This window comes from Gossypium hirsutum, chromosome A12 (genome assembly GCF_007990345.1).
Source record: "Gossypium hirsutum isolate 1008001.06 chromosome A12, Gossypium_hirsutum_v2.1, whole genome shotgun sequence".
Taxonomy (NCBI): Eukaryota; Viridiplantae; Streptophyta; class Magnoliopsida; order Malvales; family Malvaceae; genus Gossypium; species Gossypium hirsutum.
In genome coordinates this window covers 83,550,870-83,568,114 of record NC_053435.1, presented here as the reverse complement: position 1 = coordinate 83,568,114, position 17,245 = coordinate 83,550,870, and the positions used below count along the sequence as shown (strand labels likewise).

The 17,245-nt window shown below is 30.6% G+C and overlaps 1 protein-coding gene across 1 annotated transcript; it reads right to left on the bottom strand.

The window, feature by feature from the left end:
- Positions 1–4,178: 4,178 nt before the first annotated feature.
- On the bottom strand, positions 4,179–9,560 carry LOC107922953 (probable WRKY transcription factor 47). Its single transcript, XM_016853160.2, has 6 exons — positions 9,261–9,560; positions 9,121–9,177; positions 8,882–9,037; positions 7,217–7,621; positions 7,003–7,116; positions 4,179–5,076 (listed from the first exon to the last, which is right to left on the bottom strand). Exons 1-6 carry the CDS (start codon positions 9,465–9,467, stop codon positions 4,486–4,488), a joined length of 1,530 nt encoding a protein of 509 aa, XP_016708649.1. The 5' UTR covers positions 9,468–9,560; the 3' UTR covers positions 4,179–4,485.
- Positions 9,561–17,245: the final 7,685 nt, after the last annotated feature.

The window sequence follows — 17,245 nt, the reverse complement described above, 5'->3', positions numbered from 1 at the left end:
TCAAACAATTTATTTTTAAAATTTCCAGACAAGCTGGCCAACTGCATCACAGTCGCTTAAAAATTCATATCTCGAGTTACAAAACTCAAAATTAAGATATATAAATTTTCCATAAAACTAGACTCATATATTTATTTATTAATTTTTTTCTAGAATTTTTGGTCAATCCAATTAGTACAGTTTATTAGTTAAACTCTCCCCTATTTTAGGGTTTGACTACTCTAACCCCTATGTATTACGAATCAGATATCTCCCTGTACAAAGTTTCAATGACTATTCTGTTTGTTTCTTATAAAACTAGACTTAATAAGGATTTCATACATGTAATATAAAACTCCTAATTGTTTCTGTACAATTTATAGTGAATTTTTAAAGTCAGAACAGGGGATATAGAGATCACTCTAACCCTGTTCCACCAAAACTTAAATATCTCACAAAATATAACTCATATACCTATTTTGTTCCATCCATATGAAAATAAACTCACCAAAATTCAATTTCATAACTTATTAATCATTTAATTCCATTTATACTATTTTTAGTGATTTTTCAAATTTACATCACTGCTACTGTCAGATTCTGTTTTATGGCAAATTTTACTTTACTATATATTTTCATGGACTAAATAGCATTTTAAACATACATAACATCAAATATAACTTAGATTGGCCATTCCAATGGTTAATCATTTACAAACCCTTTTCTTCCCAAACGATAGCCATATCATAATATCATTTACACAAAGTGAGTATTTTGCCATACATGCCACATTCAAAACACACAAGCCATTTTACCAATTTAGGCCTTCGGATAGTGTGGACGAATCTTCGACCTATCCCGATTCTCAAGCCGGCTTGTCAAAAACTACAATAAATGAAAAGGAGGGGGTAAGCATAAATGCTTAGTAAGTTCACATGCAAATAGCAAGTAACATAATCATGAAATTCCACATAAAACATCATTTGCATAAACAATACCAAGACATTCATGTTCCATTTGCATTTAATATCTTTCTACGATTTCATCATACCAAGTTCTCAACCCGAGGATTTAAACACATATCTGTCAAATTTTCTCATTCACCACACTTACCAATATGTCACCTTCGTTTTAGGCATTCTTCTCATTCACTTAAGATTCACCCGTTGAACACATCGGAATATAATTCGAATACGCGGATTTCATGAACGTAAGTGCCATACCCGCAGCTAGACAAACTCAATAGCCTGCGGAACTTATGTAGCCAAGCTACCATGTAACTCGCCCATAAGTGAACTCGGACTCAACTCAACAAGCTCGGGTGTTCGCATCCATAAGTGAACTTGGACTCAACTCAACGAGTTCGGATGCCTAGTTACATCTCACGAACTCGGACTCAACTCAACGAGTTCGGAACTCAAGTATCCTAGTGACATGTCACTTGTATTCTAATCTATTCCTAAGGTTCAAACGGGCTTTTTCCTCGATCTCACATCTTTGCCGTCTTCCACGGAATATCAGAACTGATACTCGATGATAGTTCATACTCATCAAGTAATTCACATAATTACATATTATTCAACAATAACCACAGAACATAACATTTCATGATAATAATAAGCATCATATCATATAAAAAACATTAAATTGCTTAAAATGACAATTATGTTACTACATTTACACATGAACTTACCTCGATACAAAATATTAGCAATCGAGCCTATTCTTTGTAAACTTTGTTTTTCCCTCGATCGCGACTTGAATCTCGTTTCTCTTGATCTATAATGCCAAATTAATCTTATTTAATACATGCATTCATCAAAACAGTCTTTAATACGAACTTTGAAAAAATTACATTTTTGCCCCTAAACTTTTGCATAATTACACTTTTGCCCTTAGGCCCGGGAATTAAACTTCATCCCTTATTCTTATGTTTTATGACATGTTGATCATTTTTCCCTTCTATGGTAACATCAAATTCACACTCTAACATGTACTTATGACTATTAGGTGTTTTTACCGATTAAGCCATTTTACTCGTTTTCGCTTAAAACCGAGTAGCACAAGTTGTCTAACATAATTTAAAACCTCATATTCTATCATAAAACACCAAAATACACAAATTTCACCTATGGGTATTTTTCCAAATATGAACCCTAGGTTGAATTATTGCTAGCATAAGTTAATTCGAGCTACTGGGATTTCAAAAACATAAAAATCATAAAAAAACGGGGCATGAAATCACTTACTACGAAGCTTGAAAGTTGAAGAAACCCTAGCTATGGGGAGAGGTAAAATTCGGCAGCAACAATATGGAGAAGATGATCATTTTGTGTTATTTTTCCCATTTTATTTCATTTAATATACAAATGACCAAAATGCCCTTACTACTAAACTTTCCAAAAATTGGTCAAATTTATATTTAAGACCTCCTCATTAATATTCCAAAGCAATTTCATACTAAAAACTCCTAGAATGCAAATTTTGCAAATTATTCGATTTAGTCCCTAATTTCAATTTAAGCACTTTAGGCATAGGATTTCATCACGAAATTTTCACACAATCATGCAATCATATCATAAACATCAAAATAATTATAAAATAATTATTTCTATCTCAGATTTATGGTCACGAAACCACTATTTCGATTAGGCCCTAATTCGGGATATTACAAAATCATCAACAACAGTTGTAAAGAGTTCAAACAAATAAGAGGCAAAATAACCTCAAACAAGACAACCCTGAATATATATAGACCTATCTTCCAAAATGCATTATTTCAAAGGGAAACTAGCATCTATGGAGTGTGTCTCGCATTTTTCGATCAAACTAGAGTCAAAGTAGAGGAGATGTTGTGACGAAGAATCATGTGACGTCACAATGACATGATGATGCTCAAAACAGAGGCAAAGCAGAGACAATGTTGCAGCAAGGGGCCTAGGACGTCGCGATGAATTCCAAACTTAAAGAAGTTATGTATTAGACTCTCAGTAAGGTTAATTTTCCCAGTTAAACTCTGAATATTCCAAAGATATTCAACTCTTTTTAGAACTCTAGTTTCAGCCTATTTAAAGGGCCATAGAAACCCTAAAATAAGGGGTAATAAAACAACATTAAAGAGAAAATCAAGAGAGAGTTTTGGAGAGCTTTAAGAGAATTTTGTGTTTTAGCTGAAAAGCTTTATATTCAAGGTTAAGGTTTGCTTTAAATTTCTTCATCTTGTACTCTTCATTTGTTTGCTCATTACAGGAGTCTCATTTGCCTGTGGTTTTTTATTCTCTTGATTGGAGGAGTTTTTCCACGTAAATTTGTGTGCCAAATTTTCTCTATTACTTTTTTTTATTGTTTATACGAGTCTATCCCCAACGGCATCCAATAGCAACTCACTACTTGTCTCAAAAGGCTGTTGGTCACCATTATCACCACTCCCTAAAAATGCAACCCTCAAAGTACATTTATGAAAGAATCCCAAACATTTAGATATAACGTTCCATCTTGAAATAAAGCCACCATTTGAAACAACCAGGAAAAAAGTTATCAGATCGAAACGTCTTGAGGAAGGCCACTTTATAACACTCCTCTCGACTTAAAAAGAGGGGAGATATAGTTATACCCTCATCCGTGACAAGATATGTGGCAAGCTTTGAAGGCACTTGAACAGTAAACCTACCCCCAGCAAACTGGGTAGTCACCTGTGAGCTCACCCTCCCGAGAGGACTATTCAGACAACAGTTGGTTCAACCTTCATTGGAAACATGAAGTTGTTTGGTGACCAAAAAATCACATGTGCTCAACAGCTTTATCCCATCAGAGTTAGGATGAATGACAAGATCTGTCCTATCATAGATATCATCGTTTCATTGAAGACATCCCTCCCACAAGCCCTATAATGACGGCTAGAAGGCAAGCACAACATATTAATACCATATTGCACGGGACTCTTTCCTATAAATACCCCCAAGAATGATGAAGGATTGAATATTCAAGGATACAGAGTCTACTCTCTCTACACTTCTCCAACCCTCGGCCTTCAACTCTCTCCATCTCCATTCTCCATAAACTCCAGCTCTCCGCCCTGACTGGGTAAGCCGACCTTCTCAACAACCGTTCTCCTCTTTTCTATACTCTCCCCTCGTTAAGGATTGTATCAACCGTATCATTGCCACAAAGTTATATAAATCCCTTTCATTACACGTATATTTATCACTCTATAAAAATATTTTTGAATTAAGTAGACAATCAAAAAATAATTTGCAACACACAAAGAAATACACCTCCCACTGCCTAAGCTTTCAATAAGCTTATTATCCTTAACGTGACAACGTATAATAATATTCTCTACAAATAAAATATACGTCATCTTTACATTAGAATATTAATCCGTCACCGCAATATCAGATTTCGAAATGCTTTTCTTTCCACTATAGGCATATTCAAAGAACCATATTTTGAGCACCTAGCAAAAGCTTAACAAGGTTGAAGATGACAAAATTTTAATGAGCTCGGCTAGTTTGTGGAAAAAGTGGTACAAGACTGAGGAAGCTGAGGTGATCCAGGGAGAGCTTGGCTTGTTGTACTATTGTTTCCGTTGTTGCTTGGCGGCAGTGGTGGTGGTGGTGCTCCCATAAACGTCGAAATAGCAGCGGCCAACACCGCAGTGAAATTCGGGTCAGAAGCGATGGCTGCCGTGACAGTTTCCACCATAGAAGCAGTATGTTGTTGCTGTTGTTGCCCTATCTGCATTGCCGGCAATGCGGATAGCTCAGGGTAACCATGCAAAGGTAACGGAAACGTAGGCGGAGAAGGCGGGGGACGTATGAATGGGAGGGGGTTTGGGCCCTGAGTTAAGTCGAGGGTTATGGTGGGAAACGGCGGCGAGGCAGATAGAGTGGCCATTGTCGACGCGTAAGGCAAGGAGCTGTGCAAATAGCTAGAATTTGGTAGGCCATCCTTACTTGTGGTCGAACCAGATAACACCATGGCTGCGGCGGCGGAGGTGGTTTTCGCCATTGCTGTGGCTGCCGGTGGTAGATGGTGGTTGTGGTTTCCTTCATATGTTGTTATGAGAATGCTCTTATCCTCAGCACATCTTTGCACCTGTTAGAAAATGTGTTTAAATCTGAATAAAGAAAATAATAAATCAAGATTTTGTTTTATTATTGGTCAAATTACTGTCAAAAATCATATAAGAATGCTTTTATCGACTGCCATTGATAAACTCTTCAAAGGCCTCCTTGCAAGCAAGTAAATTTAATTAGGTGATGAAAATGAGACACGATGATGGAAAATGTTTATGATGATATCGTCTTCATATTTGAAGAACCCTAAATCTCTAAATCAAGAGGTAAATAATAAGTGTTGCTTTTACTCATTGCGGAGAATTGTGGTGCATTGATAGTGCATACAGTTCATTAAATACGACCTCTTTTAAATACTATTGATAACTTCCAATAAAAATTACTATATGGAATTTTTTTCTACAAAAAAATGTAAAATATAATAAGTAAACTGAGACTTATTTATCATTTAATAGAGAATAAATTACATTTATTTTATTTTATTTTATTTTTATAATTATATTATTTTTTATTAAACAATTTCAGTATTTAATTTTAAAGTAAATTATACAAATGGACACCTAATTATGCTCATGTTCATGTTTCGGTTATCTAACTTTAAATTTTTTTAATTTAGGGACTAATATTTGAATTTGTTCCTGTTTTGGTCACCCACTATTAAATCGATAGCAAAAACTATTTTTCTAACTGATATAACACATTTAGTCCTTAATACTTATTCTTTCCATATCTATTAATTGTTTTATTTATGGTTGACATTACTCAGTTTGGTACATAACCCCTTTTGTTTATATTTGTAAGAAGTTAGTAATAGAAATTAACTAAACACCATTAAGAATAATAGGAAATACAACTTTTAAAAATATAATATATAAAAAAATTATATAAATAATTTAATATTTGTAAAAAAATAATTTTTCACTTTAGCTAGGATAATTTTAGTTTTTAATTATTTTGATTTCACACTAAATCAAATTATTAGTTATACATATTGCTTATTGTGGATTTAAAATTAAAAACAAATAATTAAAAATAAATAGAACAAATAATAATCTCTTAATCGGTTTATAAAATTAAAAAATTTATTGTCAATGTAACAAAAGGAAATTCAATTAATTTTTTCACATTTTTTTCTTATGAAAAATTAAATGTTTATAGTTTTTTTCTTATATAATTATTGATTGAACAATTGCATTATTCAAAGCCATATTGCTTAACTTTGGATTTAATTTCCAATTTTAAGGACCAATTTCGATGACTACTTCGATGTACTTTGAAGGAAATATCATGCTGTTATCAATAAGAGTAAATCTAAAGTGTTCTTTTTTTTAAGGTTTTTCTATTTTTTTTAGCCAAAATTTTATCAATCAAAGGGTTATAAAATATTAGATTAAGAAGAAAGCAAATGAAAAAAAAAGGAAATAAAGTTTCAAGCTAAACTTATAGGTATTAGGAATTGGCTCGGAAAGCGGCTCGTTAATTGAGACAATTTTTTTTTCCTTTTTGGGTTTTAGAAATTTATAGATGTAAAATGCATTTATTTTAACAACGGAAAGCTTTGGTTAAGTATGAGGACCAAAATGATATATGCAAGTATTGAAGACTAAATGTGTTATTATACCATTTAGAAAAAGATTTTCCGTTATCAATTTAATTGCGGGTGATCAAAACAAGAATGAATTCAAACATTAGTGCCTAAATTGAAAAGTATTAAAGTTGGGTGACCAAAATAAAAATACGAACTTAGTTGCATGACCATTTTTATACTTTACACTTAATTTTAAGTAATATGCCAAACATATTTTTTAATTTAAATTCAACACTTAATTTTTCAGTTTATCAAACGTAACTTAAGGTGAAAAACGGTTAGAGACTAAATAAAAAAAGTTGTCAAATTTAGAGAGTAAATGTTGCTTTATCGTTAAAAGTAGAGACTTGGACGTACCTGCTTACGTACTGGGCAGCCAACAGCCATAGTGCAACGGTAGTAAGCGCGTGGACAAGGGTTACCCTTCGCCATCTTTTGACCATATTTCCTCCATTGACACCCATCGGTTATCTGCACCAAAAAGGAAAACAGAAAACCTAAGACCCTCCATTTCCATGCATACATACAGACACGCATTCTCTTATTGATGTGTACAATATTAATTAGTTACCATGGGAGCTTCTGATCTTGCCCTAACCGACACCCTGGCCTTTTTGAAAGCTACTTCAGGGACCTGTTCTTCTTCCTTCTTTGGCTCATCCACCATTGGACTACTCTTTGGCGAAGTACCCCAGCTCTGTTGACACGTTTGATCGATTCCATCTTCGACAAAGACGTGCTTCCCTTGAATATGAACCGTCCGATAATGGTCGTCGTTGCCGTCCTTTGACACGACATCCATGGTGGAGGTGGTGGTGTTGGCTGGGGAAGAGGCTGACAGTTCTGTCCTCTTGTCGTCAGTTGCCGATGGCTCGTTCACATCTAATGTAGTCGATGGTCGTCGTGGGTCCATGGATTGTTGGATTGACATTATGGGATGACTCGGCATGCCTTTTACTCCTCCTTCCTTGTTCACCTGTTTCAGTACCAAACTCTTATTAAACCTTAATCATGATGATGCTTGGAATTAGTACCTAAGCTTGTCAATTTTTTTCAATTTTGAACTATGTGATTGGTGTAAAGTCATTTTCTAAAACAATTATATTTTTATAAAAAAATTTAAAATATGTCATAAATCTTTTTACTCTTTACAAATTTGATTTAGTCCTTATACTTTTAAGTTTAAGTTCTACTTTTCAGATTTTAACATTTAAGTCCAACTATTAAAACTATTACTATTTATTATATTTGTTGGTGTTATATTTTCAAATTCCTAGAAAGTTGATAAGTGGATGGACTAAATTCCTAGAAATAATATGGTACAATATCAGGAGATCAAAATTGAAAAAATTTGCCAAGTTTAAGGACTAATGTGGACCAAAAGAAAGTTTAAGGACCAAATTGAAAAAAATTACCAAATTTAGGACTAAAAGTTACTTTATCCCTTTCTATTAATGAGAGAAGAAAAATATTGCCTTGTTTTCCTTTTTGAACCAATCATCCATCACTACCTCTAAATCTATCAAAATAAAACATTAAGTCACACTTACTGCATACCATTAAAGCCTACTAAAGGTCAAGTGATAAGATCTCGAGTTTGAAAAAAATAACACCGGAAAGCTTCATTATTTAAGAGTCTGACTCTACTTAAAAATAACCGAAACCCTAATAATTAAGATCATGAGCTTCATTTTTTTGTGCTAGATTTGGGGAGTTGGAAATAAAGCTAATAGGCAAGTGGTTGAGTTATCGCCACATATTCTATATACTAGTTTCTACTCTGTGTAGCACATGGAAGATTTGAAGATAGAATTGTTTATGAATTTAATGGAAAAAATTAAGAAGAAAAGTGTTTTCAAAGTACGATGGAGGACTTTATATTAATAGTCGGATTGTAAATTAATTTCTGTGCATTAATTTAAAAAGCATATTAATTTTTTTTGTTAAAAATTTTAATTTTTTATATAGTTAAAAATTGACTTGGTTGATGGTTGATGGAATATCTCATCAACATGTTATGCATATATCATGTTAATGTACAAGAAATAATTTTTACCAGTACAAATAAATAGAGGTTAATTTACTTAGAGTAGATGCGAAAATTCAACTCTTAATCAAAAGAGCACATTGCACGTTAACCAATTTTTCTTTTAATACCACGTGAAGGAGAAACACCTAGGAAGATGATGAAGATAATATTTGAAAATAAATTTCATGGGTTTTGTTTTTTGGTCACCTGTTGTTTATTAATTGCAAGTAGGGCCTGTTTTTGTACCGCCATGAATAGTTGACCTTGTAGTTCATTGTAGTTTCTTGTAATATGATCCAACATGCTCTTCAGTCTTCGATTCTCTTCATGTAACCTTTCTAATTCGATTTTAAGAACACTCATCTGTTACAAAAAAAAAAAACCAATCCTCCATTAACAAAGCTTAAACTCAGTAACTTAAAAAAAATGAAAATGAAAACACTTACTTCAGTGTTGGATTTCTTTTCACTAGGCGTCCTTGAACTGACAAGATTTAATCCAGTCTGAAAACAAATATATTTTTAGTAAATTACAGTTAAATTTCCATATATATAGAGAGAGATGGGATAGTAATTCAAAACCTTACGTTAACATCAAATGAAGAAGATGAACCATTAGTATTAATCTTGCTGTCTTGATGATGATCGGTAGAAAAGAAATCCATTTCCATGATGTGGGGCTTGACCTTGACATGATCATCGCTAGAATCATCATGGGTTCGGTCGGATGCGGAGGATCTACGGCGGATGAGGTCGTCGGAGTGAAAGAACGGCGAAGGGTGGTGCTTTTCCATGAGTAAACGAGAAATTTAAAAGATTACTAGAGAAATAAGTGGGGGGAGGGGGTAATATGCAGTTTTTTTTTTTTTTGAAGCTTTCAATAAAGAGAGGAAAAAGGAGTATAAAAGAGTAAACGTGGACCAGCCGTTTTTTACTTGAGGGAGATATGACGTGGCAGTTGTTAAAGAGGGGCTACGTGGCGAGTTCTGGGCGAGGTAGGACGGAGAAGGGAGTTAAAACGGTGCGGGACGAAATTTGAGAGAGACAGAACCGCGTTAAATGAAAGAAAAAAGAATTGTAAATTGATGAAGATTTTATAAATTAGAAAATCGAGGTTATGCTGAATTTTATTTTTGTTACTTTTAATACTTATGGTATAAAAAATAAATATTTTATATTTAAATAATAAAAATTATATTAAAATATTATATAGAGTTTAAAAAGAATGAAATCTTTTAAATATTTTATCAATTTTTTTTTAAAATCACAAAATAAAGTTCAAAAATTCAAAATTCAAAATTAATAAAAATACTGAAAATCAAATTAAATTGAAGACCATGACGAGACAACGGGTGAGAAAAGTTAGGGTACGAGCAGTCCACGTTGTACTAAGGTCAACACAGTTGACGGCACGGCTTTATCTGAATCTGACGGTTGTTAGGGATTTAAAAGAAAAAATAATAAAGGTGGGGACCCGCTAGGTGAGAATACCTAATCCCACTGACTTATGAAGCCAGCTAGCCAGAGAGCCAGGCAAGGTCCTCACGTCATACTCATTTTTATTCAGTCCACGGCTCTTGGAATTTGGAAAGATCCCCTCCTCGGCTCCCCCGCTCATCTGGCTTGGCTGAGCCCAAATACATCCTAACAATTTACATTGGACCAAATATTTTCAAAATTATTCATTCAATATCAATTCAAATATGAATTCAACCTTATTTAAAATACATTCATCAAAGCGTAAATCTGTTTGTATAGAATGCTTGAATTAGTTTAGAAAATTGTTTATTTGCAACACGTTAGATTCAAAGTGCAGTAAATATATACGTATTTATAATTTAATTAATATATTTTAAATGTATTTCATGTTAAATTTGAGATGACAATTATATTTGATTAATCATTATGTAGAAAGATCCTAATTAGAATTTGAGTCCTAATTTGAGTATGTGTGTTGCAATTAACCTACTTAGAAATCTATATAAATAAGGATTATTATTCTATATATTGCTAGTGGAGTAAAAAAAATTTACAAACGAGTTCAGAATGATGCCATTTTTTTCAATGTAGTAAAGTAATAAAATAAATATTATTATTTGGTATAATGGCAATATATTTCTTTTATTCAACAAGGAGCTTTAAAAATTATCACATGTTTTTTTAAAATATTTAGTTTTTTTAATATTTTATTATATTCCTACAAAATATTTGTCAACTTTTAACTTTACTTGGGGAGTCTAAAACTCCACTACTAAATATTTTTCCCATAAAATAATTAAAAATAAAACTTAAGCTTGTGGAATAATTATCATATAAATAATCCTGTTTTCACATATATTTTCCTCTTGCATGAATAAATTTTATTTTATTTATCAATCTGTGAATATAAACAATTATTGGTGTTATATTATACATCGATAATGATAGTAGAAATAATCTCAAAGCAATAAAAAAGAAAAATAAAAACACATAGATTTTAATAGAAAACTCTTATCAGGAAAAAACTATGGGTAAATGAGGAGAAATTCACTAATATTGAAAAACAACAATACAAGAGGTTTTCTACTACACATGTTTTAAAGGTTAAACAACTTTTTTTTTTATAATCAATGTTTAATAGAAGAAGTATAGTCCTATATGAATTCAACTTGTGCGGCAAGGTTCGTACCGCGGGGCGGAGGTCAAGTTCAGTGGTGGATGGGGATCTGTGGTAAGTTACGACCTTGGTCCTTCACCCCTACTAATCCCCAAATTTGCCTCTCTATTTTATTTCTTTAACAACTGAGTTACATCTCGAATTTTCAAGTTGGAATTCGGGTCACACAACTCTAACAATCAGTAATTTATTTTTTAATATGACAATAAAGAAATTTTATAATTTAATTTTACACGTATATTTAAGAGAATATCATCATCATGGATATGAATATATAAATACGAAGAAAGATATATTCAGGGTTGATTGAGTCTTAGCTTGGCTAATAACGATATTATTGATAGTACAAGAGGCATGAATATATAAATACGAAGAAAGATATATTCAGGGTCGACTAAGTCTTAGCTTGGCTAATAACGGTATCATTGATAATGCAAGAGGACGTGAGTTTAAGGTTGAGATTATTGAGAGATTATAAATAATTTTAGGGATTATAAAACAATATATTCATGGAAACTTAATTTTAATTAGTTCCATTCAACTAACGAGGTTGATGATATCCCAAATATAAAATATGGTCTCCTTTTCGGAGATTTTTTTGAGTGTTTTAATTCAATTAAATTAAGAAAAAAAAACTCTTTCGTTATTATTATCCACAATACTAAAATTGGAGAAATTGAATTAGAGACATGGGAGTGTTTTTTCTACACCACTCAATGTATTATGAATTGCGATGTTGAATTATTGATTGCTCATAGCCTTAGGCATATCTATCAACTTAATAAGCAAGCAATAACCACAAAATGGACCGCCCTTTCCATGCAATTATGTTGGCAAATTGCGGAAGTCAAGGGCTAATCGCCCTTACAACTATACCTAGCTACCAATACTATTTTGTGTAACAATCTTGATGGTGAGAGATAACGAAAAAAAAAAATAAACTTAGTTGAATTGGAATTATTGTAATGACGGTCGAAACATAATCATATTTCATTAGCAGAAACTTTTGACTTTACTTGGTCACCCTTAACTTGATTTCAATGGAAGACCAAATTATTATATCTACATACACATATATGTACAAAATTGATTGACTTTGTGACCCTTATACAAGGTAATAAAACGAGATAATGATAAATATTGTCGAATTTGTTATTGTTTCATTGCTGACAAGTTTTAAATCCTCACTCATCTCATTACATTATTATTTGTTAAAATTTGAATTTATGGATATTGAATGTATACATAATCATGAATCATCCTATTTCAACTTATTTTATATTTATTAGTTGTATTCAATACTTTAAATGTGAAATTCACTTAGAAGAATAATTTATGAATATTTGATTTAAATATTTTTCAGGTTTATTATATAATATATTATTACTTTTTTTAAATATTACAATATGGGGCTAGCCCCATCCTACTTCGTCATAATTGTTTGGATATAAATATAATAATGATCAAGTAATTTAATTTCTCAAGTCTTTCTTTTCTTTTTTCTTTAAATTTCATATATAATAAATATTTTACATATTTCTTGACAAGTTCAAAGGAAAAGGAAACGAGGTAAGAAATAGTATATACATAAATTAATTTTATTCAAATATATTATACATAGAATCTTTTGCTTTTATTTCAAATCATGCCATCACTCAATGCACTAACTCTAAATTTTCATTGATGAGATGAGATTAAATTATTAAGGAATTGAAAAATAATTGTTGTATTGGAATTCAAAGTAGTGGTACTATTTTTATATATTCAAAAAGAGATGTTGAATGATATAACTTATGGTTAAATATAAAAAATTATATATCAACATTTAGTTTAATATGTAATATGATACATAAATTTGGACATGGTGTAATTATATAAATAACATTGTAGATACTAACGTCGATAATGATATTATAGAACAATCGCAAAGTAAAAAGAAAGAAAAATAAAAATACATAGATTTTACGTGGAAACTTTTTAGGAAAAAACTATGGGTAGAGTAAAAGAAAATTAACTAATGTCAAATTCGAATGATACAAGAGGAGTTTAGATTATATCTATTTATAGGTTGAAAAACCTTATTCTAATCAATGTCAAATAGATGAAGTATAGTAAGGTTGAAAAACATTATTCTAATAAATGTAAAATAAAAGAATTATAGTTCTATATGGATTTTGCTTTTATTTTATTTTACCACTGCTTTTTATTTTAACAAGGATTCGAGTCACTCAACTCTAACAATCTCCACATTGACACAACTTCTCAATGATCAAGTTCTTCACCAAGAATTCTTAAAGAACAAGTTCTCCATCTCTTCCCTGAAACTCCTTAAGGGGTGTTCTTCAAAAATGAACACCAACCAAGTTCATGCAATGCTCAAACTTGGTTATACGAAGTGACTTAGTCATCATATATGCAAGATTTTCATAAGTACTAACTTTGTTCATAACAATATCTCCACGAGTAATAATATCATGCAAAAATAATACCGAACATCAATGTGCTTTTTCTCTCATGAAATATTTGATCTTTCGTAAGGAACATAGCACTTTGACTATCACAAAACATTTCACTAATCTGAAGGTCTTTACCGAGTTTTCCAAAGAGTTCCTTTAACCAAATACCTTCTTTACAGACTTCAATAATCGTCATGTATTCAGCTTCAGTAATAGACAAAGCAACTGTAGTTTGCAAAGTAACTTTCCAACTGATTGCGCAACCCCCAATAGTACAGACATACCCTGTGAGAGATCTTCTTTTATCAAGGTTTCCAGCAAAGTCAGAATTAATATACCCAATGACTCTATCTTTAATTCTTCCAAACTGTAAGCAAACACCAGTAGTACCTTATAAGTATTTGAAAATCCATTGAACTACTTTCTAGTGTTCTTTACAGAGATTCGTCATGTGTATACTAACTGTATTAACTGCATATGATAAATTTGGACGTGAGCAAACCATAGCATATATGAGAGATACTATTGCACTAGAATATGGAACACGTGGCATGTAGTCAATATCATCATCTGATTGTGGAGACAAAGCCGATGAAAGTTTGAAGTGGTTGCTAATGGAGTACTAACAAAAATTTTGATTTTGATTCAATTGTGCATGCTTAAAAAAATGAGTACATCAATTTATTTTTATATTGGATAAGTATAATTATTTGTGTAAATGTAGATGTAAACGATGTTATATCGATTATTGTATTAGTGATTTGTGAAAATTGAATAAAATCAATATTTTCATGTATAAAATTACACGAAAATGAAAATTTTATATTATTATATATACAAAATCAAAGTTCATGTGTAATTTTAATTTTTATCTTTAAAATTTATAATCCAAATTTTAATTCCATTTGTTGATGTAATTATCCTCATATAACATTTTATATATAAAATTTTAATATATTTCCCTTTTTCTAAAGTATGATTTCCTCTCTTCAAAAAATAATAATTAAAATCATAAAAATGCTAGAAGTGGAATGGAAAATCAAGGCATAAGAAATTACATCAAAGAAATTGAAATTAAATTACTAAAAAAAATATTTTATGGACCCTTCTCATCATATCATTCATGGTCCCTTTTCATTTATTTAATAACATTTCAACAATTTTTCCATGTCATTGACATATAATTTTGGTATTTTTTTAACCTTAAACCTTGACCCCAAACCCCAAACTCTAAACTCCAAACCTCGAACCTCAAACTCAAACTCTAAACTTGAACCCTAAACACCAAAACTCAAACCTTGAATCCTAAATCATAAACCCTAAACCTCAAACTAAAGCTTCAGGCTTGAGTTTGGGGTTCGGAGTTCAAGGTTCAAGTTAAAAAATTATCAAAATTATTTGTTAATGACATAGAAAAAATTGTTGAAATGTCATTAAATAATTGGAAAAAGACCATGGATGATATGGTGGGAAAGGCCCATAAAATAATTTCTCGAGAAATTGATATTTTAGGTTGAAATTTTTAATAGATTATTATTTAATGCATAGATGGTAGAAAATATTTAATTGTCATATTTTTTAAAAAAATATAGTTTACTATCATTATATCAAATAATTTTTTTCAATATATACTAAGCTGATTTATATTATAATATCTTAATTACACATTATATATTAAAAATAAAAAATATATTAAAGTATAATCCATATAATATATATACAGTGGCGTATCTAGGGAGCTGTCAGCGGGCTCGACCCCCCTAAAATTGAGAATTATCCATATAGGCCCTTTAGAAATTTTAAAATTTTAAATTAGTAAAGGTAAACATTTTGCTCCCTAAAAATGATAAAAATTTGATTTCATCCTTTAAAAATTAAAAAGATATAGGCTATTAAAATTTAAAATTTAATTTCGGCCCCCTAAAAGAATTTTCTGGCTTCGTCCCTATATATATATATAATAAGGGGTGAGACTAGAGGTGTCCATGGGTCGGGCCGGGTTCATGACAGGCTCAACCAAAAATTTAGGTCCGTTTGCTAGGCTCGGGACCAGCTCAGCCCGAAAAATTAGCCTAAAATTTTGCCCAAACTTGATCTATATAAAAATGCTAAAACTCGGGCCCAACCCATCCTTATTAATTTTTTATAATATGTTTTTACATAATTTTTAAAAAATATATATAATACATCAAAAATACTAAAAATATTAAAATAAATATTTCCCAACAAATTAAAAATATATATGTATACTTAAATAATAATAAGATAAGTGCAACTTAATAAGCAAATGCCTCTAAAATTTACAAAATTAACAATAAAACAAGAGTTATACAATATCCAAATAATAGCAACAAAATAGTAGCAACATAATAATAAAATGGTAGCGAAATAGAAAAAAAACAACAAGAAAATAGTAAAAGCAACAAGAAAAGAGTTTAAAAAAATCAGTTTTTTTAAATATTTGGGTCGAGCCCGAGCTAAAAATCATTACTCGAGGCTCGACCTGTTTTCTAAACAGTCCTTATTTTTTTACCCAAGCCTATTTTTCGGGCTTATATTTTTATCTAAACCATCCTATTTTTCGAACAGGCCTTCAGGTCAACCTATTTAACCTGACTAATGAACAGTTCTAGGTGAGACTAGATTATATTCATCATCTCCATGCCTTGTATTAACCCTCAAGATTTTTTTCCTAATAAGGGTAGGGAGAGTTTATAAGATTCAATCAATGAATTTAATGGGAGTCAAACTTTAAAGGTTAAAATATACCATAAGTCTATGTAATTTTTGTAAATTTGAGATTTAGTATTTGTACTTTTATTTTTCAGAATTTGTTTTCTTTACTTTTTTATATTTCAAAATTTAGGTTTAACTATTAACTCGGTTAAAATTATTTTATTAAATTTAAGTTCATTACAAAGTTATTCTTTTAGTTAACTACTAAGTAAGTTTTTTTTTTTAATGTTACACCAAAAAATTTAAGAAGATAAAGATAACAATTAAACTTAAATTTTGAAATTTAAAAATAAAAAAATAAATTTCTAAAAATAAAAAATTTCAAATTTAAAAAAATACATCACATATTTTAATCGATTTTAAATTACCATAGCCATTGTAGGAATATTTAGTGCTTAATGATGCTTTAATTGTTTTTTTCCTTAAAAAACCTTATATAAATTTAACATACAATAATACATTTAAATTAAAAAGAAGAAAACGACAGGTTAATTTTACCGACATTGCAACCTCTTCCTTTCTAAATGTTGTTTTCAGCATATATATATATATATATATAACCAACAAGGATATATAAAATAAAAATTATTTTATATTTTTTTATGTGGTTAATATTTTAATGATTCAAATGTTAAATTTATCGATATAATTATACTTAACATGAATGTAAAATTTTGATTTAATCTAATATCTATATCATATTAATTTATAATACTTAATAAAT

What these genes read in the sequence shown, in the direction of transcription:
- LOC107922953 (XM_016853160.2), bottom strand. Translation starts at nt 9,467, where the DNA reads ATGGAAAAGCACCACCCTTCGCCGTTCTTTCACTCCGACGACCTCATC. An exon ending in AAAAGAAATCCAACACTGAA is followed by an intron (nt 9,038 to 9,120) that starts GTAAGTGTTTTC and finishes TTTTTGTAACAG; the next exon opens with ATGAGTGTTCTTAAAATCGA. An exon ending in CAAGATCAGAAGCTCCCATG is followed by an intron (nt 7,117 to 7,216) that starts GTAACTAATTAA and finishes TTTTTGGTGCAG; the next exon opens with ATAACCGATGGGTGTCAATG.